General features: G+C 45.2%; 1 protein-coding gene across 6 annotated transcripts in view; it reads right to left on the bottom strand.

Annotated features, from left to right (window-relative positions):
• Positions 1-25,414, bottom strand: part of LOC142893278 (protein shisa-6-like) — a 73,368-nt gene that overhangs the window by 10,132 nt on the left and 37,822 nt on the right. For 2 of the 6 annotated variants that reach the window (XM_076033691.1, XM_076033694.1), the window contains exons 5-6: positions 16,159-16,197; positions 912-974 (exon numbers count right to left, since the gene is read on the bottom strand). The exons of 1 other annotated variant lie outside the window; for it this stretch is intronic. In XM_076033691.1, the coding sequence (XP_075889806.1) occupies positions 912-974; positions 16,159-16,197 (102 nt within the window). The remainder of the gene's footprint in view (positions 1-911; positions 975-16,158; positions 16,198-25,414) is intronic. 3 more of the 6 variants (XM_076033693.1, XM_076033695.1, XM_076033696.1) reach the window with 2 other exon arrangements.

Genomic DNA, 25,414 nt, shown 5'->3' with positions numbered 1-25,414 from the left:
GATGTTGAAACGGATTTTTCATGTTTTCCATAGATCTCTGAGGCATTCTCATAGCTGTGGTTTCATTTTTGGGGAGCGTTTCATGTCCGCAAGTGTTGTGCGTATTGTGGCCGAGTCTTTACACACCAGAGAGAAAATTTGCCTTTTCATGTGTGTTTGTGGAGAATATAAATCATATTGGTGGATCAGAGTGATTTAAGAAAGCAGTCAGTTCAGCTACGCTCGCTCCTTCTCCAGCTACACCTTGCGCATGTACGCCAGGAATCTTCATCCCTGTCATTGTGTGATCCCCCCCCCACCCTCACCCGGGGTTCTGACCCGGCACGCCCTTTGCTAGCAAACAGCCGCGTGACATCAGCAATGAGAAGCAATCGGCCCGTGATGCTCTTGGCTGGCAGCGGCAGGTTGGGGGTGATAACTTTTTGCCGGTGAGATAACGGCAGAGAGGGTGATGGGGGCGGGAGGGGGAGGGGTTGGCAGGTTTCACATGCGCTGTCAACCGGGGGGAACGGGATGACCTCGACAGAACATTAGCTTGATCCTCAGCCAATTGTGTTCCCATGATGGGGGGGTGGACGAGGAAGAAGAAGGAGAAAAGATGGACGGCGAGTGATTCTGCTTACAGAAAAATGTTCATGGGGATGGGATGTGACACTTCTGTGATTCAATCTGCCATAAAAGAGGGTGGGGGGGCTCATTTTCAATAAGAGAATGGATTTGTGGTCGGCGGGGGCAGATTTGAAAAAGTGAGAACCGTGTCAAGGCTTTTTTTTTCTGTCATACATCATGGTCCTACGGCTATGTTCCGGCTAATTCCCCAGTAAGGGTCGCGCTTCGTCAAAAACACTGAACTGAGACGTTAAGCCCTCGCTTGAATGTTCACTTTTTGTGCTTGTTTTTGTTTTCCTTACCATTCTTAGGTGTGCGTGTGGGGCTACCTAGAGCCGCATGGTTATAGCTGTGCTGATGGGTACCTGCAATGACAAAAGCAATGAAAGATCCATGAAGCATCAGCTCTCTCGTAGACTGGAAGCTGCATGGTGGGAGGAGGGGGGAGGGTGGGGGATCAGGGGGTGATCGATGAAATAATTCACCAAAAAGCTTTGTTCTGTTTTGTTTTGTTGTTTTTTGGTTTTGCATAGTGGCATTTGATTTATCCTTTGTATTAAATTAGTAAGAAATTTAATACAACTTCAAGTGCGCACCAATCGCAAGGTCGAGTCAATGTTGTCGGCTTGCAAAAAGCCCCATTAGATGGTGAAATATCCCTTTAATTTTATCACCAGAGACAAAGAGAGATGAGGTGATGGGATGAGTGAGACTGCAGTGGGGAGGGGCGGAGCCAGCTGCAACCCCCACAGTTAACATCAGATGGAATCCACAAAATCAGAGGCTACAGCAGTACTTGCACATGTCCACAAATAATACAACTTTTGTTTTCTGAAATACAAAACAAAAGTTGGAAAAAAAACTAAACAAGAACACAAGGCTGCATACAATATTTATCACATCCTGTCCTGGAACACGCAGGGCCTTTATATTCTTGAGCAAATTGCATAATTTAAGCCACAGAGGCTACAGTCCTCCGCAGCATACATCACTGAGGTCTCAGAAGTGGAAATGCTGTTGGAGCCAAAATTATTCAAAGACTGGAACGTTAAAAAAACAGACAAAACACTTTTTGTTCACAACATGGGCATCGCAGAGAGAAATCGCCCCAAGCTGATACAATTTAAGCAGAAGAGGAACATCCTCAAACATGAGCGGGCTCCCAATTCCAGCTGTAATGTGGGTCGTGGTGGAAGTGCTGGGAGTGTTTCCTTCACGCAGTACCCTCGCACTTTCCACACGCACAAAGCCAAGCAGGCACCGCTTACGACTACACCTTGTTTTTTGTTGTTTTTTTAAATGTGTTCCAAATCTCAGTGAAAGTTTGTTCCCAGTCAGCATACAAAGAGCGTCTGAAAGAGCGTCTGAAAAGCAGCCTAAATCTGCTGCTTTTACCAAAAGCAACAATGATGAAAAAAAAGTAAATGCATTCAAAAGGAAAAGTACATTCTAAGAATGTGTAAACCAATGAATCAAACATTGCTTTAAAACTGCTGTGTCTCACATCCCCCCCTCTCCCCCTGCCACCATAATCATACAATAATCACATCACATGCAAAGTTTTGTCCTTCGTCTCCACTCAGAGTTCAACTGACAATTGCGCTGATCGATGTCACTTCCCTGAGTTGAAGCATGTGAGTCGCCTGAGATGGAGGTCGTTGACGTTTTAACAGAGCCATGTTAAAATTCAGGGCTGTCTTACACACATTGGATTTGTATTCTTCATCCACGTGCAGAACATTCGACCCAGGGAATGTGCAGGACCAAGAAGTTAACATTCCAGCCATTCGCCGAGCGGCTGGATGCAATTAGAGATGGCAAACGACCACAGGTCACGTGACCTGTCAAGGCAGACCCACCTCGATGAAACCCGACATGCACTGGGTCATCTGATCTTGAACGGTTTTCAAATATTTATCTTCTGCTAAGTTTCGGTCGCGTACAAAACAGGTCCCCCCCCCCATTAAGTTCGACCTGGTGACACTCACCTTGACCAAGCGAGAATAAATGTTTGTAATAAGTGTTTGTATGTGGCACCAATTCACAAGCAACAGTTACTTCGTGACACCTGACATTTCGAGCCGTGTAATGGTGGAACTTAGTTTCTGACGGTCGAGAGGATCGCAACTCTGAACGCCTCTGTTTTCGCAAAATCATCGGTGACCTTTCGGAGCGGCAGATCCACAAATTAATCCCCGCAAAAGATTTCAACCACACGGTCCTCATAAGGGCAGCTCGTATTTGAACCTCGGCATGACATTTAAACACTTTACGGACGCCTCCATGCCTTAACTGGGCTGAAACACCTCAATTAGACCATAATGTCTGGGGTCAAAGTTCCTCTAAAGCGCTGTGTTGACCGAGAGTTAAGGTAATGTGGTTGGCAGACAGAGACAAACAGTGGCTAAAGTCTGACCATGTTCAAGGTAGACTCAGACAGTCAGAATGGATTTCTCCAGGACGTTACTGTCCAACCAAAAGAAGTCCTTCAAACAACATGTGAAATGTTTGTTTTATTCAAGGTCCCAAATTATACTAATATGTCTTTGGATCTTCAATTTTCATCCAAGACCTGAGTTGAAGTCACCTTGCACGCTGACAGATCCAAAGAAAGAATTCAATTTCTACCAGTGCCATTTCCATCCCGGCTGGCTGATTTCCAGATCTGTGGGTTTTTGTGCAGAAGTGGCGCAAACAACAGAACACATGATGGACAATTGTCTCTTCTGGGAAGTTGACTGGCAGGGCAGTGGACACGTGTTGCCGGTGAAAGTGATTTTTGCACAAAATGGGAGCTCTAAGCTGCACAGTAAAACTTTATCGGACCACTCAGGAGCACTAACATGGACACTAATAGGTTTGCGGTCACCCTGCCATCCCGCCTCCCGGTACAACAGTGCGATCTAATCAGCGGAAACACTCTGCCGCCTTCCTCGGCGACACCTTCCAGAGTAAACAACGGCCTCAGCCAATCGTCCGGCTCGTCCCCGCGGCGGCGCGGCGCAAGCACCTGACAGAGATTGTGATGCAGCGGCCGGGCGCTCGGCTGGGCGCCGGCGCCGTGGAGGTGCTTCAGTTGAAGGATGGGACCTTTACTGAGTCCATTGCCGCGGCAAAGTTGATGAATGACAGCTATTCTGAGCGCCGTGTCCAAACGTGGGCGTGCGCCCAGCGCGTGCGTCTGTCTGAGTGTGGAGTTCTTAAAGATTTTTTTTTGCACGCGGCAGGAGGGGGAAGAAGTGTAGCCGCCGCGACACGTTCATTTGCTGTCTGCCGCTGTGCCTGTTTAAAAATGCATTGGAGCCAACTGGTGAAACGTCCACTTACATCAGTCACTGCAGTGAGGGAGTGGGTGGGGTGGGGGGGGACCGCCGACATCATGGGCTTCGATATTTGCCTGAGCTATGGAGATGGATGGTGTGTGTCTCTTTCTTTCCCTCGTGATGCCTAAGAGAGATTCAGTCATGACTCAACTGTGACTGCTCTCAATATAAGAAAATATATAAACCTGCGAGGCAACGCACTCTAAATCTTAAGGCTCCTTGCTCTTCGTGTGCTCGAACCAAACGAATGGCAGGAACGGAGGGCGGGACTGTGAGACACTTCATCAGGCCATCGTGGGAACTGCACTCTAGCAGGCAACCCTCTTCTGTGACATGGATACAGGTTTATTTTCATTGCTTGTTTGTGTCTTAATCATTCTGCAAAATGTCTTTACTCTGCAAAAAGGTCATGGCTGCAGCGGTAGAGCTTCAGCTGCCAGTATCTACTCACAAGGACTGGTTCTATAATTGTTATGGTCCAAAAGTGAAACTAAAATCTTTTTTTTTTTTATGTATGACTGTGTATAGACACAGTGATGTGATGTAACCTTGCCACCTACGGTACCTCAGTCACTGCCTGTCAGCCGAAAGAGAGCGATAGAGCCAATAGAGGGTCAACTAACGCACTTTGTTTTTCTTTTACCAGAAAATCTTAAGGTTTTTAAAAGTCTCATTGAAACCTGAAAGCTGCACATGTAGAGAAGAAAGTTGATTTGCCACTAACCTGCCTTCACAGAGAACCCAATAAAGTAGTACCAGCGTTTGTTTTCACACAGCCGTCTTCCCAGAGTGCAGTTCATGATCACATCAATGGCATCATCTGACTCGGTATCAAAGAAAAATGTCAACTCAAGAAAAAAAGTTTTGCTTTTTTTGTTAACAAAACCCACAGCAGTCACTTTCGCACAGAACAGTGAGGAGTGCGAAAGCCGCCTCTGCCTGTGTGAAAGGTGCGACTGAGTTTGATCATGTAAGAAACTGTGACTCTACACAGTTCTGCATCAGGGGATAATAGGGATAATTCTATTGTAACAGATACTAATGACTTCAAAAAAGTTTTCACATGCCAGACAACCCCGAGAAAACCAGACAAAGTTTGATTTCATCATGACTTATTTAGCACTTCTGCCATTTTCATAATTTCTTTTTGTAAAGAAAAAAAAACCCCTGACTCAAATTTTCTTCTCTCCAACTGCTGCCAGTGATTAACAATTCATGAAAGAGGCGCAGTCCACTCTCCCAGAAAATCTGTGTCACTGTAATATCTGGCACAGTGCACGATTCCTTCAAAACCGCTCGCTTGGCCCAATTTGCAATATCTGGTCATGAAATAACTTTTCTCGCCGTCGCACCACGTCAGAGCACATTAACCTGCAACATGCAGCATTGCAATTCATCTTCCCCCCCCCCACTGGTGGTGACTTACTACCTTGGAATTTAGGATACTCTCCTCCATCGAACATGCCGATGTGAATTGCCTTTGCAGCAACACAATCTGAACATCTTTGTTTAAATTGGGGCATATAAAAGGGCAACGTCACCACACCAGCCAGCTAGCGGCCTGAAACATTTGATTAGAATAAAGGAAGTGGACATCATTTCCATTCCTCTGCACTATAAATAAAAAGGGAATGCATTTAAAATGGCTCGCTGAGATGAATTCAATGCAAAACAGTCCTTTTAACATTCAACATACTTTGCCACTTTTTGACTGAAGGGCTGCCAGCTCTGACAATGCCTGACAATGGCTTTGTTGTTAGCCACATGTAATATATTGAAGGCGAGAGGCTTTGGCCCAGTGAGAACCCAACAACATCGACAGTACAGATCAACAAAGCCACGTAATGCGAATGTATAAAAGGCATAATAGTGGGAAAATGTATTCAAATTACTTTTCTTTATATATGAAAAAGGAGAAAATAAAGGTGGCCCTGCATATAGTCAAAATCTGACCATAATGTCTGCTATTATTCTTGTATTCATGAAAATTTCCAGACATAGGTCGATATTGCGCCCTCATTGATTTTGATGTCCAAGAACTTTACTCCCCGCCCCCATTTCAAAGTCGAGGCGGCTGCACAGTGGAGAGGACGCAGCAGCCTGAGGCTCATTAAGAACCTGGCTGTTCAGTGATTCAGCCCGTAATCTGGGGACCAATTAGCCATATTCAAGAAAAAGACTGGAAGCGCAAGCAGCATTCCCCTCGACCTCCTCGGTGCCACGAGGTTGCTTATCGGCCGTGAACACTCTGCAGCACCGCCCTCTTTCAGCTGACATGGCAGAAATAACCCTTCACGCACTGAGCTACTGTGAGGCAAGCTGCGGGGATGAAGCAGTAGGGTGGAGGGTGGGGGTGTGAGGGCTTAAGTCGTGAGGGCGAGACCCTCTGGATGTCCTGCCGTTCTTTGGCCTCCATCTCTTTTAAAATGTATGCAAAGCCAGTGCTGCTGCTGCTGCTGCTGCTGCTGCTGCTGCTGCTGCTTCTGCTTAATCACACGGAAGGTTGATTATTTATGATTGACATGCTCTCCAGATTGTCAGGTGAAGCAGGGGTCCGCATCTAAATTGCTAAATGGATGTTTTTTTTCTCCGCTGTCAGTGTCGGTGACGCAGTCACACATTCATCCACAGCGCGAGGGACGGCTGAGCTTGGCCGTGCTCACTTCCACACACAGCCAACCTCACCTGGGCCAGAAGACTGCTCGTGTTTGAAATTCCCCGGCCCCTAATGGAAGTGTGGAGAATACCTCCTTGAAGGGGTTTTCTTTTTTTTCATTTTCTTTGCATAATAGCTTCCAGATGGCCTGGATGTGACTCAAATATCTGGCATTTTGTCTCGCACCGCCCTCTTGAGATGTTGCATCCGGCAATTCAGGCACACTGCCTGAACTCAGGTAGCCTCAAATAAAGAGGGAAGCCCACCTTGAACACCAACGGCAAGGTTAAATAAGCATTTGCACAATTGATTGCGGCCACATGCTAAGAGGTATCTGGGAAAACCATCTCAAGATTGATTTCTGCGAATTTGCATTCCGTCCAGCCGCTTGCACAGCCACGAGATGATACACCGTCAGAAGATAAGGGTGCGCATGCATTTTTTTCCCCCCAAAAAAATCCATTGTATTTCCATTAGCAGGAAGATTGCACAAAGAGAACAGGAATGAGGCAAAATGGAATCTGCATGGAAAGTGCTAAAAAAAAAAAAGTGAGTAAACATGAGCAGATACCATTTGTTTGGATGAATCCTCTGAGGGCGAGGAACTAAATATCAGACCTGAAAATCAATGTAGGGAATACTGTGTACCTCATGTTGAGCTTAAGCTTTTTAAGAACTAGTGGTAAGAACTTGCAGCAGTTTCGCTAAGCACAACCCTTACAGGTGTTAGTCTGTAATACTACTGGTTATTAGACTTGACTGCCCAACAGTGTTGGCGAGTAATCTATTACTAAGTAATCCACTACTGTTATTCAACTACTCTTTAGTAATACAGTAATGTAACAGGATTACACTGGCAAAATTGGTAATTATATCATAATTACTTTATCAAGTAACAATTCTATTACTTTTCTGAAAAATTATGCAAGCTAAAAATGTCTTATTATCCGCAACATGTCGGCAATTTAGAAAACATTCAAAAACAATGTCGCAAAATGACGATGCGGCCGTGCATGCAACATCATTGATATGCGACAACGCACTAAAACAAGCATGGCGACGGTAAAAGAAAAAACAGCAATTGCGTTTTCAAGCTAGAAATACAATCATTATTTTGAGTTCATCTCGTCTAAATGAAGATTGTGGTTCGTTGTACGTTATGTGCAGGAAACAAGATGTTCTCAACTGTTACTTTATCTTTTTAAAACTAAAGTAATTAGTAATTTATTACTTATGAAACAAAATAGTTAAAGAAGTAATTTGATTACTTTTAAAGGAGTAATCAATGATCAGTAGTTGGATTACTTCCATGGAGTAATCCCAACAACACTTCCAATGCTGATCTTAGAAAGGAAATCTCTGCAATGGGTTTTTGTTTTGACTGGTAGGTCTTTAGAGTCAGGCCCCCTGTTGGGTTGGGGGCAGGTGAAGCTCGGCGAAAGACCGACGAGGTCAAACACTGGCCAAGCACTCGTCTCTGTTCCTTTGTAACCTTGTGTGGCAGCGAAATCAATCAAACTTCAATTCTGAAAACTAGCTCATCCATCTTGGCAGCCTTCAACAGAAGAGTTTTTTAGTCTGCCTTTATTTTTCACAGATTCCATCAACAATCAGCTTCCTGACTGACTGCCCTTCGCTGTTCCGAAACACAAAGATTTTATCCAAAGACGCAGTTTTATCAACACCGGAGGCTTTTTCGCCTTGAAAGAAGAACAATAACGGGCAGTGGAAGCTTTTGTCACTGGACGAGATTGTTGCGCTCCCTGGCTGTCTTTGGCAAGAATTTAGCGCAACAAATTTAGTGCAGCAGTTAGACTGTAGTGAAGTATTTTCGAAGGCAGTGAGGGTCATATCGCGCAAAAACAAATGTGACTGGTCTGCCTGAATGTGATACACGGACAACTGCCCAATTGCCTCCGAAGTTTTGGCTCCCTTTTACAAACACCCTCTATGGGCTCTTTACAAGGTAAAGGAAAATATTCCTTGTGCGGTGCCAGTTTTAGTGTCTTTACAGCAATCTAACTGCTGCTTTGTTTCGACACAAGAGTCTTATCCTTGAAGAAACTAGAGCAATCTCAGTATCAACTTTTTTGGAATGATTAAAAAAAAGAGAGTGCTGGCTTTGTACCACATACCTACAGTATTTAATCTGATTTTAGCCGAAGGCGACAGCAGCAGCAGTTGCAATGAAACACTCGGAGGCAAGAGAGCATTGGAGCTGCTTTAAAAAACCAGGAATGCACAAAGAATAGTCATGGTGGACACAGACATCGTTCAAAACAGCAACAATACAGAGTGACAGGAACATAATGGAAAACCCTACAGGCCCGCTGTCTCAACAACTGTGAGGTGGGATGGCAGTAAGTAAAAGGCCGGCGAGACAGAAATACAGACCAAGACAAACCGAGACGGAGAGCAAGATAAGAGGAGGGAAAGTATGAAAGGAGGGGTGGGGAGGGCAGGCCGGGCAGTGGGGATTAAAAAAAAGGGGAGAGAGAGGAGAAAGCAGCATGGGCCAGTGACCACGAGGCAGCCCTCCACCACCATCAGCCGGCAGAATCTATTAAGGAGCCACCCTGGGCTCTCTGCTCCACTGTCCTCATGACATCCCTCCGTCCCATTAGTCCTGCCAAGTGCAGCTCCTGGACGTCTGCAAGGGCCAGGAGAGGTGGAGGCTGTTTGAGAGGGGAGGCTCAGCTTTGGGAACGTGTGTGTGTGTGTGTGTGTGTGTGTGCGTGTGTGTGTGTGTGTGTGTGTGTGGGGGGTGAAATGTGTGTGACAAGTTATGAATGCCGACGTCTCTGTCCCACTGGCTCCGTTGACAGCTCGGCTCTACCAGCAGCTCCCTGCCCTCCTCCTCTCCCCCATCCCCCCCACCGAGCGAGGCCGAGGAGGAAGCGGATGGGGGGGGGGGGGGGGCGGCGGGAGCCACCGTGGACTTGACATTTCGCTAGTGACGGAGGGTGTTCACATTTTATCGCTAAATGTTAACTGCCATAATGGCCCCACTTCACTCGGCAAGTCAGGGACAAAGCTTTTGGGCGGCCCGGACACAAGTAGCTGCCACCTCCGCATTGATTTGGCCGGAAGAGCAGGAGGCTTAACTCCGGCCCGATAATGCCTCCAACTTGTATGTAGAGCACTTCAGGCTCCCCGGCTAATTTTAGCCTCCTGCTCATCCCCGACTCGGTGGTCGGTGATAATCAGCGCACCCCGTGAAAGTGGATTCTCCCGGCTGCAAAACGTCTCGGAGGTCTCAGCTGATCTGACTGTGGACTAGAATGTGTCGACAAACTGGTAGGTTCGCATGGCAAGGAAAAGGCACCAGGACATGAAAAGTACATTGCCAGTGATTATTCGGAAGCTTCGGAAGGTCCTCTGGCTGAAAGCTTGGCTTGTTAAAAAGATACTCGCATTGACCCAAAGATACACCAACCATCTGGCAGCCAGAAGACGGCTCTCAAGTACCGCGATTGTGATATTACACGGTTATGCACTGCTGTCTTCGTTAATGCTCAACCCTTCTTTCTCAGTTATTCACTGACGACTTCACTGCCATTTGGCAAACTGGCACCTGTAAATTGTTGATCTGTGTAAATCTGGATGGGTTTTTTTTTTTGTCTCTCTGTGCTGCCCAATGAAGAACTGGTCTGCTTTCACTCCAACGGTTTCTGTGACGTGTCGAACACCTGAGGTGCCCAAATGCGTCGCCGGCATTTAATCTTCTCATTGCACCAATTGAACTTTTTTTTTTTTTTTTTTTCAATAATAGCAGACGCTGTCCAACAGTGCAAAGTGCAACTAGAACACGTAGAGGAAGTGACGCAACTCCAAGGTGGGCTTTGGTCCAGCAGTGTGAACACAGAACTGCTCTCATTGGGACGTATGCAAATTGATGAGGTGTAAGTTATCTAATACCGAACCGAGGTCCAGCTTTGAATGGACCCTTGTTGACACCTTCAACCCGTCTAACCCTTCATCGTCGATACTGGGTTTTCTTTTTTTGGTTGTTTTGTTGCAGTGCCAGCATGGCAAAGCTGAAATTGAAAAACAGCAGCGAGAACAAGGTTTGACGAGTTCTGTCGCCAGTGTAATACAAAACTACTGTAGCATTGCAGCGACTCACTGTGACCAAGGCTGTCAATAATGTGAAATGAAATATTACACTGTAACGTTGCTGTCAGCTCTCGCCGACATACAAATCAAAGTTTGGATGTATTCCGAGAGCACAAAAATAAATCAAGAGAGGCCTCGGCTCCTCCATCATCCGGAGAAGAACTGTGAGCCTGGAGGCCCTAAAGGCATCTTCACTCATTTACTGAAGTCAACATATTGTCTGACTCTCTCTGAGGACACCAGCTTTGTTACCAGACAGATTACAACCGTAACTCCAAACTAAGACTCCACAGTAGTAACAACAGCGTTTCAGGCCCTGTTCACACCTGATTGCTATCTTGGTACAAACCAGATGCAAGTTTGATGTTTAGTTTTATATATCTGTGCTTAATGTGTACGTTTGGCCAAAATAGAATAGAATGAGAGAATAGAGAATAGAAGTCCAGCCTGTGGAGATCACCCGGAGCTTCCACGATGTGTAGAAGCAACTGGCGTAATTTAGGTTTAGTCACAGCGCCACGCTGATCCTCTGCAGCCCGTTTGTTGGCTACACTTTGGTTTTCCCTACAGCCACCGACAAAGAAAGTGATCTGTAAACACCAGATGTCTTGTGATTTGTGTGAGGAGCATTTGCAACAGTGACAAACTGCTCCAGAATTCCTGCCTTTCAACTGGACCTCTGTTTGTTGTTCCAGTTGGTGCGAAGAGCTCATATTTGCAACAGTTTGTTCAGCTTATGGCTGTGACGTATCCCGGTGTGATACAAGTGTGGATACAGATGAATTAAAAACACAGTTAAAAGCTCTGAAGTAGTTTGGAAGAATGGACCCCAGGCTCCATTGACTTCAGACTGGCCGTCTGGCCCTGACTGTGCCTTTGAGGTGCCCAACCCTCAGGGTGACCGGTGTTAATTCATACACCATGGTGTCACTAACACTTTAACATAATAACCTCCCCTCCCCCAACACACCCTCCCTCCATCCGCCATAATATAAATAAACAAACTAAAAAAAAAAGGCAGGATTTCCTAATCAGCTAATTACAGCCAACATTTAATCAGAATAATTTTAAGGATTCAGCGGGTACGGAGAAGGTGAATTCATGTAGAATGATTTTTAATTAAATATGAAGTTTTTTTCTGGTTCCAGTTCAGAGCCTCCTCTACTCTGATAAAAGCAGCAGCTTGTTGCTGCTTCCTACGTCACCACCTGAATTATTCATGAACTGAGGCTTGACAGCCCTCCAAAACACACAATATGTCCAATACAGCCTTTTTACACAATTACCGTGTCACAGATTGAAGCCTCAGCAGTTCAGGCTGAAGGTAAAATGCAGCAGTCAAACAGTACTTGTTCTAATGAGTTAACGTAATGTAATCCACTTTGTAATGACCATAACCGTGATAATCTTTTGGGAGAATAAGTAACAGATGCAATAACCAGGTTATTTACTTGGTTTTTATGCTTCTTTTTTTTCCTCAACGAGTGACTTTGAATTCCACGTCAAAAAAAAACATGTTGCAGCTCCTGTACATGCAGAGTTAATGGCAACCACACGTGATGAACATCTTTCTCTCCGAGCAGAGACGAGTCATTTCAATCTACGGCCATAAAAGATGAAGTTCAGGGGGAGGCTGAGTATGAGCGGCCGTCGCAGTTCTTCTCGTCAGGGGCTGTGAAACCACTGCAGTATCAGTGGCTTGTCAAACGAAAATCAGAAGTATTTACCAGTTGTGTTGTTGCAGGCACATTTGGTCTCTTTGTGCAGTGTTGTGTAAAATATTTGAGCTCCTGCTGGATTGTGTTGACACTGACTTGACGAATAAATAATGACTTTTGATGGCCCGTTGAGAGTAACGTGTTTACTTAGTGCTGGGCGGTTTGAAATTGATGTTGGTTGTTCACTGAACCTTTCTGAGTCAGGGCATCACAGTCATCTAGAAATATAAATCACATCCGTTTTTTTTTTGTCTATCATATATATAATGTTTTGTTGTTTACTGCTTGTGTCTCCATCCCCCAGTGAACTCGTCAGAATCAGAAATGACAAAGGTCAGTTGTACATGTTTTGCTTGCTCCACTATCAGAAAAAGGTTTGCTCAAAGTAAAAGCTCTTTATGATGTCACAAAGGACACTGCCATCTCTCCAACCACTGGCAGATTTGTTCCATCCTCTGAGACCACCTCGAGAGGCGATTTATTTGTGTCCCCTCTGAAAAATGTGGGGGGGGCGCTAAAAAGCTAAAGCTTAGTGGGAAGCAATGTCTATGCGTTTTTGCAGAATACCGCAAATAGAGGGATAACTTTCTGGAGATGGGCCTCTGTTCGAGTAGAAAACCATAGGGTTTTGAAAAGCTATTACAAAAATGGGGTTTAAGATGCGATCCTGGCCAAAAATGTTTCTCTTGTTTTTCAGAAAATCCTTAAGCGCTGACTAACGCTGGTACATCCCCTTCCTGCTGCCAGCAGTCGCTTCTGGTGTACAATCAAATACTTCTCGCTCAAATGAAGACAAACATTACAGATACTCAGCTCAAACTCCGATAAGGCTAAACGCTGGTGCACCAAGTCAGCAAACACAGGGACGTTGCTAAGTGGCTGCGCTTGTCTCCTAATCTGCATCTCATGTTTAATAAGTGAAAACCAATCAAGGCAGCGGTTTAAATTGGAAAGGGAGAAAGGAAAAAAAAAAAAATAACACTATCAGTGACTCAGAGTACTGGTGATATCATTATGCGGTAATAAGGGATGCAGATTACGAGGTTGCATTGTTCCTTTTGAGTACGAGTGTAGAATACCAGCCCACGCTATTTCCCCTCCCGCCTCCCCCAAAAGCACAGTGCCGGTAAGTACGGCTCTTATCTCATAAGTCACGATCACCCCCAAGACACCAGAGGCCAAGCGGTTACTTGACATGTCAGTGCCGGTGCGGCTTGACAAATGTGCCGTGATAGGCACAGCAGGGATGTGGGAGGGCAGCAGGTTCACGCGGACTTCATATCCAGTTCATTTTGAAATGTGATAGACAGTGAACCCACCAAGGACTATTGTGACCCCCGTGTGTTAAGAGGCAATGAGAAATCCATTTTATTGAAGCGGCGCTCCATGATGTTCCTACAAAGCTCGTCTCAAAGCCCTCGATATAGAGAAAAAAAAAAGGAAAAAAAAAGAGGGCATTTGACGGCTTTAAAGGAGGCAATCTCTTCTGGAAATCAAAACCCAGATATTTTCATTTCATGTTAAACTTTAGAAATATCACACTTTCCCCCCCACCCCTTTGTTCTTAACAGTTAACAGCGTGGCATACCAACCGGCTCCGTTTGTCGGGCTGTCGAGAGGCGGACTTCCTTTGAGAGGAGGCGGAGGGCGAAGGGAGAGGAGCGAAGAGGAGGGTCCGTATATTTTAAGCAAGGATAAGCACAGATTTTTCTGATGTCTTCTTAAAATAAAAGAAGTAACATCATCAAAACTGCCTTTATCCGTGCCTTTCATAGACCAGCCCTCCTCTCCACCGAGACGGACAGAGTCGTGGAGCGAGCGCACACCCATAACAGGTTAGAACATTCACTTCCAAAGAAGACAGCAACACATGGAAAAAGAAAGGCATCAGTGAAACACTTGAAAACATACAATTTCATAAACAGGAGGCAGGGATTAAAACACAGTGAAATGGGACCAGTAGGGTTTTAAGGCACATCACAATAAAAAAACAAACAAACAAACAACAAAACAAACAACAGCAAACAAAGGAGAATGTGGGCCAGCTGCAGCAAACATCAAGAGGTAGAGAATATTCCTCCTCCGCAGAGAATGTCCTACTTCCGTTAGTCTTTTCATTAATTACACCCAAACTTCACACATCGGACAAACTTTTGGCAATCAGAAAAAAAAAAAAAATCCTCTTTACAATGTTTCCTTGGAAGTCAAGCCCACACCAATACACCATTAATTAAGCAGTACCAATCAGGGGTGTAACGGTACAAATGGTTGTCCAACACTGTAAATCGACCAACTCGGTCGAGGCTTTTGGAATGGGGGAAATGTGAATTTGGATACGTTTTGCACTTTCAGTGGCCAGATTGTGATTAAAATCAACAGTGTGATTTGGATTTAGAAATCAACAGTGGGATTTAGTCGTGAAGGGAGCGAGAGGGCAGGCGTTCATGTACTGATCTGAAAACGAGGGCCCGCTCTACGAAATAAAATGTTGTCTGTAGATTTTCAAACTGTTGTATTTCACTGAAAAAATCCACTGCATGACCTTACATTTTAACAATATACTGACTGAGCTCTTTGTACAGGGAAAACACTGTTTTTCCATTCTATTTCCATGTTGAGATATACAAAAGAACCAGTGAGCTTTTCTCGCTGTAGTTTTACATTGTCCTCACTGACAATAGTCGAGTATGCGGTTATGTTCGATACAGACCTCTCCGCCTACGTCTCTGACATTATTGAAGTCTTTTTCAGAAATATGATATATGGAAAATGAAACAATACCATTTGTATAAACATACTAGTTGCTGAAAATGTGAAAAAAGCTTGGAAAACTTCCATTGGAACGTACCAGCAGCAAAGGGCTTAACAGCTGTTGGTGTGGTAAACATTAGGGCAGGGTTCAGCGCTGCATAAAATAATACATCAACAAATGTTTGTCATGTAGTTCACACTAATGAAGCTTTGCTATTCTCTTGATTGTTTTCAGTTTCGAAAGGTTGTCATGAGAGGATGGGGCAAAGCATTATTACTGACAACTAAGTCTCGCTAACAAGTTGTTTTCAACAACACATCACGTGTGGCTCCAAATGACATCATGGACACAATACTGCATCCCGATTACTGCTCATTAACTTGTTTAAAAAATGATTTTCTGGCTATGTTGACTTCCTAAGAATTCACTTCCAATACATGTTACCTGTGAGAAAGCAACTGCAGCTGCCTCTGCATGTATCGTTGGGCTTTAATTATGCCGTCCTGCACAGAGCCCTGCTAAAGCTAATTGCTTTTCGAGTCAATTATCTCGGCAATACAGAAGATAGCATAATAATATCTCTTCTGCGCTTGTTTTAAATTGACTTGCTTTTTCTTGTTGGCCCGTGTAACTTGAATGTGGTGTACCGTTCCACCCCTGAAACCAACCAGCACACACAGACCAGACTGCACACACACTCATCACACAGACAGGAAGAGCTAAAACGTGAAAGGGGAAAATAGACAGGTTAGATATCAAGATAGATGGAGGTAAACAGGAAGGCACTTCACTACAGTCAGACTCCAGGTACAAGCTGCCTCCAAACACTTGAGCCCACCAAAGCCAGATGCTGCTTGTGTTTACTGTTCTTTGGCCATTAGCACACACATCAAAAATGGGGGGCAAAAAAACAAAAAACAAAAAGTCATTAAGAAGTGTTTAGAGGCAACTTTTAACCCTTTAAGAAAGAACATCCAGCCCTACCATGGTGACTCTGGGAGCGGACCGGCCAATGTTTTTCTCCTAGAAAACAGAGCCAAGTGGTTTTTTATTAGATTGTGCTTCTCACATTAGACAACAACAAATAAGGAGTTATTACATCAGCAGTGGAAAAAACAAAAAAACAAGGAAAAAATTCACAGCTTGCATCTTTGTCACACTCGCATGTTGGCAAATGAAACTTTACAACGGCTCGCAGGCAATAAGCAAATGTCTTGTAAAAGCCAAACGTTGCTGCGGCCACTAATCAAACTGTTTTACTGCCTGGTCGTCAATCGCAACATTTCATAAATTTCCAAATCAACCGCTGACTGACGCTAGCAAACACCATGGCAGGAAGGGTCATGTCACCCGTCTCTCTCTCTCTCTCGCTGTCTCAAAATGCCACCGCGCAAAATCGAAGACAAAGAGAATGTGGAATTTTCGAGATGAAACAGAAGAATAAGTGCACTGCAGACCGGGGGGTGGGGTCGGGGGTGGGGGGGGGGGCATTAATAAAAAGGGAAGGCGGTGTAAAAAGTTGCCGTTGTTCTCTGCACTCTGACACTCAGGGCTGCAGCCGTGAGGCTCTTTGATCCATCACTATCGATTCACCATCAGCCCCTGCCTTCCACGCAGGTGGCAGCTACAAGGATGCACTCGCCGGCATCCCGAGCGCAACGCAACACAGAATAAAATTAACGCGCGCGCTGGCCAGTTTTTGACCTCATGCCCGGCGACCAAATGAACCTTCCTGGAGTCGCAGCAGAGATAAAGAGGCAGGAACGCAGATGTGCTGATAGGCACGAGGCGGAGATTTTTTATTTTATCTTTTTTTTTTTTTTCCCGCCTCACGTCGGCGTGCTGATAACAGCAGGAGGTTTACATAAACCCACAGCCCGTGAGAGAAATATGCAAACAGCGCACATCCCTGTGCTGGAACACTAAAGTACACATAACATTAGAACCAGCGGAGCACAGAGCACACACGGCAGACGTGCGTTGGGCGCTAGCAGGGCAAATCCACGGCGCTGCGCCGTTTTCCTTTCAGATAAGCCCCCCCTCTTAAAGCGCTGATACTTTATTAATGCAAACACCGGGTCTTATGGGTTTAAACTTCATTGCAATTAGCTTGGATAACCTTTGAAAAGAAAATGCATCGTGCAATATGTTACAGTTTAAAGGTTCAATTCTATAAAGAATTCAAAATCCACTGTTAAACATTGTCAGAGCTTAGATATGCACACAGCGTGTAGGTTAATGGCCCGCTGTGTAACATTTAAAGGGACATTGGAATGGAAAAAAAAGCATTTGCATGTTTTGAGTTGCACGTGTTTACATGCAGATCAGGTCCACTTGAAAAGAGACCATATTTGAAAGACGTGAGAGCATTGTTGTGCAATATTCTTCTTACCACCAGATGCCGCTAAATCCTACACACAGGGCCTTTGACTGTTTTTTAAGAATATTTATATAAACAATAGCACTTTATGGAGACAAACAACAGTGGGAAACTTGGCATATCATAAAATAAGGCACATGTGCGCACATATATACTGTATGTATAAAGGCAATACAATATCTAAACATTATTTTCAACATACAAAATATACAACATGTGTTTCACAATTTTCTAACAAATTTTGTCGATGTCATTGTACTAAAATCAAGCTAATATACAGAATCTGGTTGCAGAAGTGGACCAAGACGCTAAGAGGATACAAGGATACATATATATATATATATTAAACAAGAGATTCATGCTGTGACTGACGACGTGTTAACCCCCACAGATCACAGAATGATCAATGCCGCCCCCCCCCCAGGCCCAGAAGGCACTAAGCTGTCCTCATTGCACCTCAGAGGATGAGGAAGAGCCACTGGCACGAACCCCCTCCAACTCTATGTTAAACGGGCCGATATGAGATTCCTCCTCACTGACCTTGAGCATTATTGCTGTCAATAACTTATTGATGGCTTGATAAATCCTTTAGACATGTAATGCTCGGCTGACATATTGATGATCATTTCCCCAGAGGGCGGGCTTTCATCTTCTGAATTCCCCCTTCTTCTTTTTTTTTTTTTCCTCTGTTTGTTTTGTTTTTTTGGTGCATGTCTGTGGCCTGATGCGGGGCGAGAGCAAGGTAATGGCGGCGCCACAGATTGATTCTGTGAACCTGCTGAACTGAAGACATGGCCCCACAGTGTGGAGGTTGCAGGCAGTTGACTGGGATTTGGTTGGAAAAACGCAGGTGGTTTGCGGGTAGGATTTTGCTCGGCCCTCTGCTACGTGCACGTTACGTCCTGTGTGCAACAGAATCTTTGGAGATTTCCAGGGAACGCCGCATGTGGAGGGAAACCTAGCGGCGGTGCTGACGCGGAGCCATGTCACGTCAGAGGTTTTTAATGCAGTTTCCTTGTAATGCTATGGGCGGGCGTGTATCGAGAGGGCCGTGCAGGAATTAAGACGCTAAAGCTGGTGGAGGGGTGGGGGGGTGGGGCTGGGTTGGTTTAAAGCGTAGGATACAAATGGCATAAGTGCAGCTGGCAGCTCTGCAGTAAACAACACTTAATTGGAGGCCGTGTTTTTACAGTCAACGGCTACACCTACATGCAGTCAGCGGGGGGGAGGTGGCCGCCGGCAACAAGCAGACATCCGCCGATTTTCCCAAGCTGCGGCACGAAGAGGGGGGGAACCCGCACAACCATGAGAGCGAAAAGTCAGCAGCTCGGAGAAGAATCTCACTCGCTCACCGCGGGAAGAACGGATCAATGTTTTGCATGTTCTTTCTGGCCAAAGACACTAGTTTTGAATGAGCTTCACCACATTTTCACACACACACACACACACACACACACAAACACACACAGTGTTCTGAGGCCAGCAATGTTGCAGACAGCGAAGCTAAGCGGGAACACACACACACACACACACACACACACACACACACACACACACACACACGGGGACAATGTTTAACTCTAATCTTTATTGCACAGTAATCATTCAATGAACAATACATTAAAGCCACAATTATCACTGTGAGTTTCACTTAAAACGAGCGCAATTCTCTGGCATTAAACGCACCACGACGGGAGCAGCGGCACCAGAGGCTGCTGCCACGCCGTGATGTATGCGGCAATAGAGCTAAATGTTTTTTTATTGCCATGACTGTGAGACTTCACACACTTTTTAGCATTGTAAAACACAATGTAGCGCATGTGGTATCTCATAAAGCGTGTTCGAGAGCCGGGGCCCGGGAACGCCTGGAAGCAGGGTAGGCGATCGTTAATAAATCAACACAAATGTTGCATTGTAACGCGCCAGCTCAGGTCTTCCAATATCCTGCACGGAATTAGCACTAACGTGCAGCCGCTCGGCCGCCTGGTTGCAACACAGTGTGGGGCGGATCAAAGCACGTCTTGACGCTTGAGAAATTACAAGAGCCGCTGTTGGATTCACTGGTGGAATTTTAAAGTTGTTGGCAGTGTAGCACAGCGCCGAGCAGTTCTGCCGCGACTGCTATAAACCCGCTACATGCTCTGCGACAACAGAGACATTTGTCTCTCTCGCTGGGCTGCAAAAAAAAACAACGAATGCCGTCATTATGTCTTCCGGTTTGGGAGTTCTTGCAGTTTGCTCTCAGCACATCTTCTGGGCTGAACTTTCTTCCTTGCGGTTCATTGTGCGACTAGTCAGAAATTCGAAGCGGGCACTGGATAATGCGGAAAGTGAAAATGTTTCATTCCGCAGTGCTCGCTGCTGCAGTGGGAGGACTCTGCATTTGAAGTATGAAGTATGTTGGCCACGTTTCTCTTCTTGTGGAGAATGCAGGAGGTTTAAGCCACGTCATTGGCTGATGTGGAGTCCCGGCAAGCGTTTGGTCATAGCTCTGGCCACTTACACTTTCTTTTTAATGGTGTTACATTGTATTAAAATACAGTCAACCTAAAGAGCTAGCAAAATGAATGCTTTGAAAACCCTTCTCAACAACCTAATATGTGTTAGCAATTTGCAATCTTGCAAATATACAAGTATTTGGATTAAAAAAAAAAAAAAAAAAAAAAGAACAGTGGGGATTTCTGAATCAGTCTGCAGTGTAAATAACAAAACCAAAACATGTTACTCTACATGGCTTAGCGTTTTTGGCCCACCAGATGAGGACACAAGGTAATCAAAATTGTAGCTCCACTGTAGTCGAATCATATTGCAATCTGACCAAATGTTGAGAGTTCCTTTGCCAATGTTGCTTCTTTCAAAAGCTGTCTAAATAAAATGCCTCATTATTTATCAATGTAAATGCATACCAAAGGCATAATAACACTGACACACTCGCAATGTAGCCAGCTCTTGCGCTCTCCACCTGCCCCGCCCACTTTAGCCCGTAAGCAACAAAATAGTTTTGAGTTCCAAAAGTTCCAAAATATGTTTTCCTCCCTCATCTGCCACCTGGGTCGTTGGTGTCTTCTCAATCAACACCTAACTGAGCGGAGACGCCGCCGCTCGCATGCCTCTGCTAATCATAGCACATTAGCATATTAACAAATCAGGTGACACAAAAGGTTTTTCTTCTCTCTGTACCAGTGGCAAAACACACAATAATCACAGCCTTCTGACAGTTTTGCACACGCACGACGCGCATACATACAGACATGCGTGCACACGTGCGCGACCGCTCCCCTCGCTGGCTGTGTTGAATTGCCATCAGTCCCTGAGATAGCTGCTTACACGACTGCGCTCCCAGCAACAGCCCACATCAGCCGCTTTCATTTCATGATAGCATCGTAAATGGCTTTTTGACAATGTTGCGTCTCACTTGCAGTCTCCCTAACCCACTCATCAGTGCACGCGCGCAATAAAACAACAACAACTAAACCAAACAGGGGGGCTTACCATGCGACTGTAAAAGACGGGAAAGCTGCTTTGGAACCAAATTAGGGCCATTGAAGAAAAACGTCAGGGTTATTATTATTTTTTTTTTCTGCTGCTGCTTTTGCAATCGTACTAAACATTTTCTGGAGGTGAGGAGAGGGGTTTGGGAATAACAGCATTAAATATTTATGCAGAACTGGTTCAGGGGTTGTTTGGCCTGAAAGCTGATCACGATGCGATTAACAAAAGCCGGGTACAAAGTTGCCGGAGTTTAGACAGTCTTTTTAGACAGGGACGGGGGTAAAAGAGAGTTAAAAAAAAAAAAAAAGAAGAAGAAGAAAAAAAAAAAGCCATTCTTCATTAACTCTCCATCTCACAGAGCTGTCCCCCAAGCTCAGATAGAGCAGGGCGCACAAGCAAGGGGGAAGATTAAGGGAGAGAGGGTGAGAGTGAAAAAGATTTGATAAAGAAGGGCAGAGTCTTATTTTCAGCGCTTCACACACTGCGGCATGATCAAAGTCGAAAATGCTGTTTTAATTCCAAGAATCATATCTCATCTCCTGTCCACAAGCTCATTATAAAGAATTATGCTGCAGGACAGGAGAGGGGAGAGGAGAAAGGAAGAGGAAGCAGACGTGGCAGGCTGGAAAATACCACAAAATCCAGCCTCAGCGGCTGACACGTGCGTGTTGTGCCGGAAGGTGACGCAAGTCGCTTCAGCCGTCACCTCGCTGCTCGGTTTCCACGTGGAAGAAATGAAACGGCAACCTAAAACCTAATGGAGTCAAAAATTCAAATGTGTCCTGAGCGTCAGGAGGTCAGGAAAGTGATTCCACGGTGCAGCGGTGTGATCGTGAGTGAAGTGAAAAAAAAAACATGAGTGACTTTCTGTTTTCTTTTTAGTTGCATTCTGATTGGTCAGCGGATGTACACCGGATTAGGCACATTCCCATTCGCTGACGGACCTGCAGCTCTATCAATATAGTAGTTTGAATTGTTTCCATCACTTCTGGAAGCCTTGAAAGTGTGTAGAAACACACAAAATGCCTCCGCAGTTGTGATGCCATAATGGTGATTGCTGTGAATGGTGAACCGTGAGCGCCCCCTAGGTGCACTGCAGCTTTGATGAAGAACAGCAAAGGTGAGACCTCAAGGTCATTGCTTCTTCTCCCACACTGATAACAAACGGGACGCCAGCAATTACATGGACCTGAAACAAATATCTGTTTATTGTTTGTCCAAGTCAGCTTTCGACTCTCCAATTAACAGCCACCTCGCAGAGGAGGTGAAAGAGTTGGTGGAACGTTCACATAAGAAGGTGATCCAAGAGGCAGCTCTACTAGAATCAAGGACGTAACTAAAAACAACAAGTCTGAGACATTTAATCTCCAGGCGTCTTGGAGATTCATCCTGATTCTAACTCCCCCTCCTCACTCACTTTCCTTCAGCCTCCAGCCAGGAGGAAAATACATCCTGATTTTGTCAGTCGTCCCTCACAAGATTTGAATCACTTAGATAAACGTGGCAACTTTTTCCCAGAACTTTTACAAACTACCTATTAAACACATTTGGGCTGCTTCTAGCTGGCCCCAGCTTTTCCGTTTTCCATCTGAAGACCACCTGACATCAAAAAAAAAAAAAAAAAAAAAAAAGAATCACAATCAAGCCGTGCCCTGGAGCAGATGAAGGACCGCAGGACCACACCTGATGTCAGGCGGCGAGCATCAAGGCGGAACCGTCCTCAGGACGACCCTCCTATTCCCAGCCAAGAGCATGGAATTATTTTTAATTTTTTTTATTTTAAACCGCGTCACATGAATGTGCACATCCGCCTGCCCATGACTCATTCAGCAGCACAATCAGGCTCAGCGAGAGGCCGCCGCTCTCCACTCATTAAAATAACTTCATTCTAAACTCATTAAGAACAGAGTCATAACAATGGCACACATGCACGAACACACACACACACACACACACACACGCACCCAGGCAGAAGGTGTGGGTGGACCGTCTTCACACAGGAAGGAGAATATTGGCTTCCTTTTTCATAATCAACTGTCAGTCATTTGCTAAGATAAAGGCTTCTTTAAGTCTTCATATAAGGGGACACAAGCCCGCAGCTGCAATTTAATTAGCATTTTTTTTTTTTTTTTTACCCTCCTGGAGTTTTCACAGAGAAAAAACATAAGTATGCAGCGTCATGACTACGGAGGATTGGCCTCATGAATAGAAATGTGTTTCTACAAAAGGCAGAGGGGAGAGTTGAATTAACGCCTTGACACATTCATTGAAATGTACTGTTTTTTTTTCCTTTGCCGTGTCTCCGCCGGCCTCCTGCTCGAATAAGAAATAATCATAATAAAAAGACAAAAGGACGGGATGAATATTAACCAGCGCTGCCTGCAAACTGGGAGAAAACGTTTGTGACCTTTTCACGCCGCGCAGCATTTTTTTTTCCTCAACCGTTCTTGATTTTGGTTTTTTTTTTCCAATTACGGCCAAACACAGCGAAACGTTCTTCTCCCTCCTTGCAGCCAGTTTAAGTGGAGACACACACGTGGAAAGATGCTCAGCACCTTTTACTGAAAGTGCCATCCGTGTCTTTTTCTTTTCTTTTTTCAGCCGCTGAAGTGGAAGTGCTTTCGAAGCGTGCGCGAAAGACGGCAGCAACAGCGACGAAACGGTCGGGGGCTGAGTTACGGACCCTGAAACGCAATTATGGGGATAGGACCGGGTTCGCAGCAAAGCAAACAGTATTGCGGGGATTGGCTGCCTTCACTTCAATCATCTTCCAGCCTCCTGCACTTGACGTTATTTTAGTTCCTAAGAGTTTCTGGAAAACAGCTCAAGCCTATATATCTATCTATCTGTCTATCTATCTATCTATCTATCTGTCTATCTATCCATCTATCCAGAAAATTCAATCCAAACCCTTTACTCTAATATTCTTGGCTGTGTTGCGTAGGATATCAATAACAGAGACGACCGTTCCCAAGCCGACACTTGATGAGGCGCGTGTGTGTGTGTGTGTGTGTGTGTGTGTGTGTGTGTGTGTGTGTGTGTGCGTGCGTGCGCATACACTGAGCTCCAGGACAGTGAGGTGCAAGCGGGACAAATCTGAATATCGACTAAGTGTGTTTAATCCACCTTGCCTCCCATTGATGTGCCAATCATCGGACTAAATCTAGTAAAGCGAATCGGTCCCGCGGCCCAAGGACGACGCGCCTCTTCTCCGCCGCGCCTTAATTGCTGCTGGCACGCCGCGCCGTGACTCACGGTAATGAGTTAATGAAGTCGTCGAGATTTAGTGAGCAGCCACAGGCTACGGACTTCCTGCCGAGAACGGCGCGGTGTTCAATATAGCTTTATTAGCGCTTGAAGGGAGAAAGCGAAAGAGAGGAAGGGGGAAAAAAAAACAACAAGACGCCAGGAGTGACATCAGCCGCACTGATCTCGCCGATTGTGATTAATTCTGCAGCCCTGGAACATCAAACTGGGGACAGAAAGGTGCGGCGGCGTAACTCAAAATGAGGTTTATGGCAACAGATGTTGGCGTTTTGATATTTCATCGTGATGGGTTATTTTCTTCCGCAATTATTTCGTTCCCACGCTGAGCTCGACGTGTAACGTTTTTCCCAAAGCCGCAGGTTTTAAATTTTAAAAAGAACAATACATAGGAGCAAGAAGGTTGCTGGTTGGATTCCAGGTTGAGCCTGGCTTCCTCCCACAGACCAAAGACCAATCAGACTAATTGGCAGCTTTCAGTTGTCCGTACTTGTGAATGTGGGCGGTGAGCGTTTCAGACAGGAGTAGGATTCCCCAACCAATCAGCTTCTGTTCAGGTCAGATGAAAGCAGGAGGCAGCCGAGGCCAGATGCCAACAGACAGAGATGGACGAAGGCTCCCAGACACCGCAGGCATCTGGAGTGCAGACTGACTGCAGAGTCTGGTTCTAGTCAGTTCCAATAGAAAAGTGCTTGGCAAAAATGGAAAATTGGGACGCTCCTATTTGTTGGAGGACCTTAAGAGAGAAATGAGGAAATTAATTTGTCCACAGCAATAAGTTTCTTCAACAAAGCAATCAATCAATCAATCAATTCAGATCAGGTGCCTGGCTAGAGCAGGAAGGACATTCTAAGTCACTCTGTTCTGCAAAATGAGTTGCATTTCCGGAGAACGTCTAAAAGCAAGGAAAAGTCAATAAAGTTAAAAAGACCACCTTTATTTGATCAGGATTTAATTACTTAATATTCAAGTGCTGGTGAGTCTTTAAGGGGCTTCCACCTAATCTCCGAGTGTTGACTTTCTCCAGAAAAACAAGGTGGCGGGAGCAAGCATCCATGCATGTGTCACATTTTGTCAATGCACCATAATTGGCTGAGGCGTCCT

This window comes from Nelusetta ayraudi, unplaced genomic scaffold, assembly GCF_046127955.1.
Source record: "Nelusetta ayraudi isolate G7.1 ecotype Tasmania unplaced genomic scaffold, CSIRO-AGI_Nayr_v1 ptg000042l, whole genome shotgun sequence".
NCBI lineage: Eukaryota > Metazoa > Chordata > Actinopteri > Tetraodontiformes > Monacanthidae > Nelusetta > Nelusetta ayraudi.
The sequence above is the reverse complement of the archived record's forward strand: the minus strand, read 5'-3'. Positions and strand labels throughout refer to the sequence as shown.